At 39.4% G+C, this 1820-nt stretch overlaps 1 protein-coding gene across 1 annotated transcript; it reads right to left on the reverse strand.

Annotated features, from left to right (window-relative positions):
- Window positions 1–9: 9 nt before the first annotated feature.
- On the reverse strand, window positions 10–1668 carry EIN_098130 (protein kinase domain containing protein; the record flags this gene model as incomplete). The annotated part of the gene is made up of 1 exon (XM_004254239.1): window positions 10–1668. A coding segment is annotated over one exon (1659 nt), but the record flags the coding sequence as incomplete, so codon positions are not given.
- Between the last annotated feature and the right edge of the window lie 152 nt (window positions 1669–1820).

The following is a 1820-nucleotide window of genomic DNA, read 5'->3' on the forward strand; positions in this document are numbered from 1 at the left end:
AATTGGGACATCTCTCATATTCAACTCATCCATATCAAGTAATGTCGACGTTGCAACTTCCGTTTTAATAACAAATGAATAGTGGTAATGTGAAATGATTCCTTTCATTTTTTTGTCCATTGCAAGTTGGTCCAATCGCGACCAAGACTCAAAGTCCTTTCCTTTGAGCAAGTCTCTCACATCTTCCAAATTTGTTTTGTTGTTACTGAACCAGACTGTGTAGTTAATCTTCATATCCTTAATTTTGCACGTACAATTGATGGTGGCATATACTGTTATTGTTGTTGTGTGATTGGGGCGAACAAGTAGAACGAGTGGGTCAAAGTGGAACACGAACTTTGGGTTGTTTGGTGTGTGGAAGATCACCATCATCCATTTCTTCCTACTTTTGTTTGAAATTTCTATTCGTTCATACCGAGTGTCTGCTACTGCTGTAAGTGAACTTGAGTTTCCAAAATCAAGTGCAAGAGGCTCTATTAAATATTTGTTTTCTCTGCTCGGTTCTTTGCTGACAGAACCAGAAAGGTAGAAATAATACGGCTCTTGTTGTTTTTTGAACTCCATAATATCGATACGACCAAAGTTGTATGTGTATACCAAAAACGCGATTAAACATGCAATGAAAATGGAGAAAGCAACTACACATCCAACTACAATTCCAACTATCATACCGGCCGGATTGTTTTCTTGAATGCACTGAGTTGTGTTGGATTTGTCTTGAACGTATCCAGACATACAATGACACGTGGAGTCACAATACAACCCATTGTCACAGTCTTCCAATCGTAAAACCCCAGAAGAAGATACAACACTTTCAACTATTCCATTTCCACAATTGTTTGGATAACAAATACCTCTCTTGTATGTGAAAAACTGTGCATCACACTGGCAATTGGCTTGACACCCTTCACTTTTGGGGTCACATTCCTTTTTCAAAGAGTCAAAATTACGTGAAGAACATGTTGTACTTGCACATAAATGGCCAGTCAGTGTATATCCATCTTTGCATTTGCAATAATCATCACATCCATCTGTGCCCTGATAGCATTGGTTATTACCAACGCCATCAAGAAAAGCACCATTATAATAACACAATTTGTGGCAATCAACTCCTCCAAAAGATGCGTTGCAGTTGCATTTCATATCATACAAAGAACACACCCCATTTCCTGTACTTTCATGACAATTTTCTGGACAAATTGCCGTGAAAGTGGCTGGAATATCAATTTCTCGTTCATCACTGATAAAAGAAAAGACTCGTTCGAGTCCATTACTTCCATTGATCCTCACAACAACACCATTTTTACGGCCGTTAATTCGTTGGTTACCAAAAGCCATTCCCTGCCATAACTGTACACACTCGTTGGTGCCGTCCGCCGTTTTTCTGAACTCTTGCATGTATCTCATTCGATTCTCTTGTAAAGTACTCACAACAATTGAAAATATTCCCTCGTATTGAATGCAAAATCTGATGACGCGCATGATCTTGCCGGGCATACACGCAGAGTACGCGTCACGTCCTTCTGATGATATTGGAAATGTCACAGTGTACGTTTTGCCAGTGTTAACCATATCCTCGGCCATTTGTTGTGTTATGGTGAAGAAGTTTTCTCCGACTTTGCCAAGCTGCTTTGAGATGGTCACATTGACTGAAAGTGCACTATACTCTTCTTCATAAATGTAGATGTAATACTTGTTGGTCATTGTTGTACTATTTCTGTCAAAATGAGCAGGCAATTGAAGAGAGGTCGTTTGATTTGTTGCTATCAAAAATCCACGTCCATAACAAAACGGGTTTGTCTTCTTGGGTGAACTGTCGG

Source organism: Entamoeba invadens, assembly GCF_000330505.1.
Source record: "Entamoeba invadens IP1 unplaced genomic scaffold scaff_1105074725199, whole genome shotgun sequence".
NCBI lineage: Eukaryota > Evosea > Mastigamoebida > Endamoebidae > Entamoeba > Entamoeba invadens.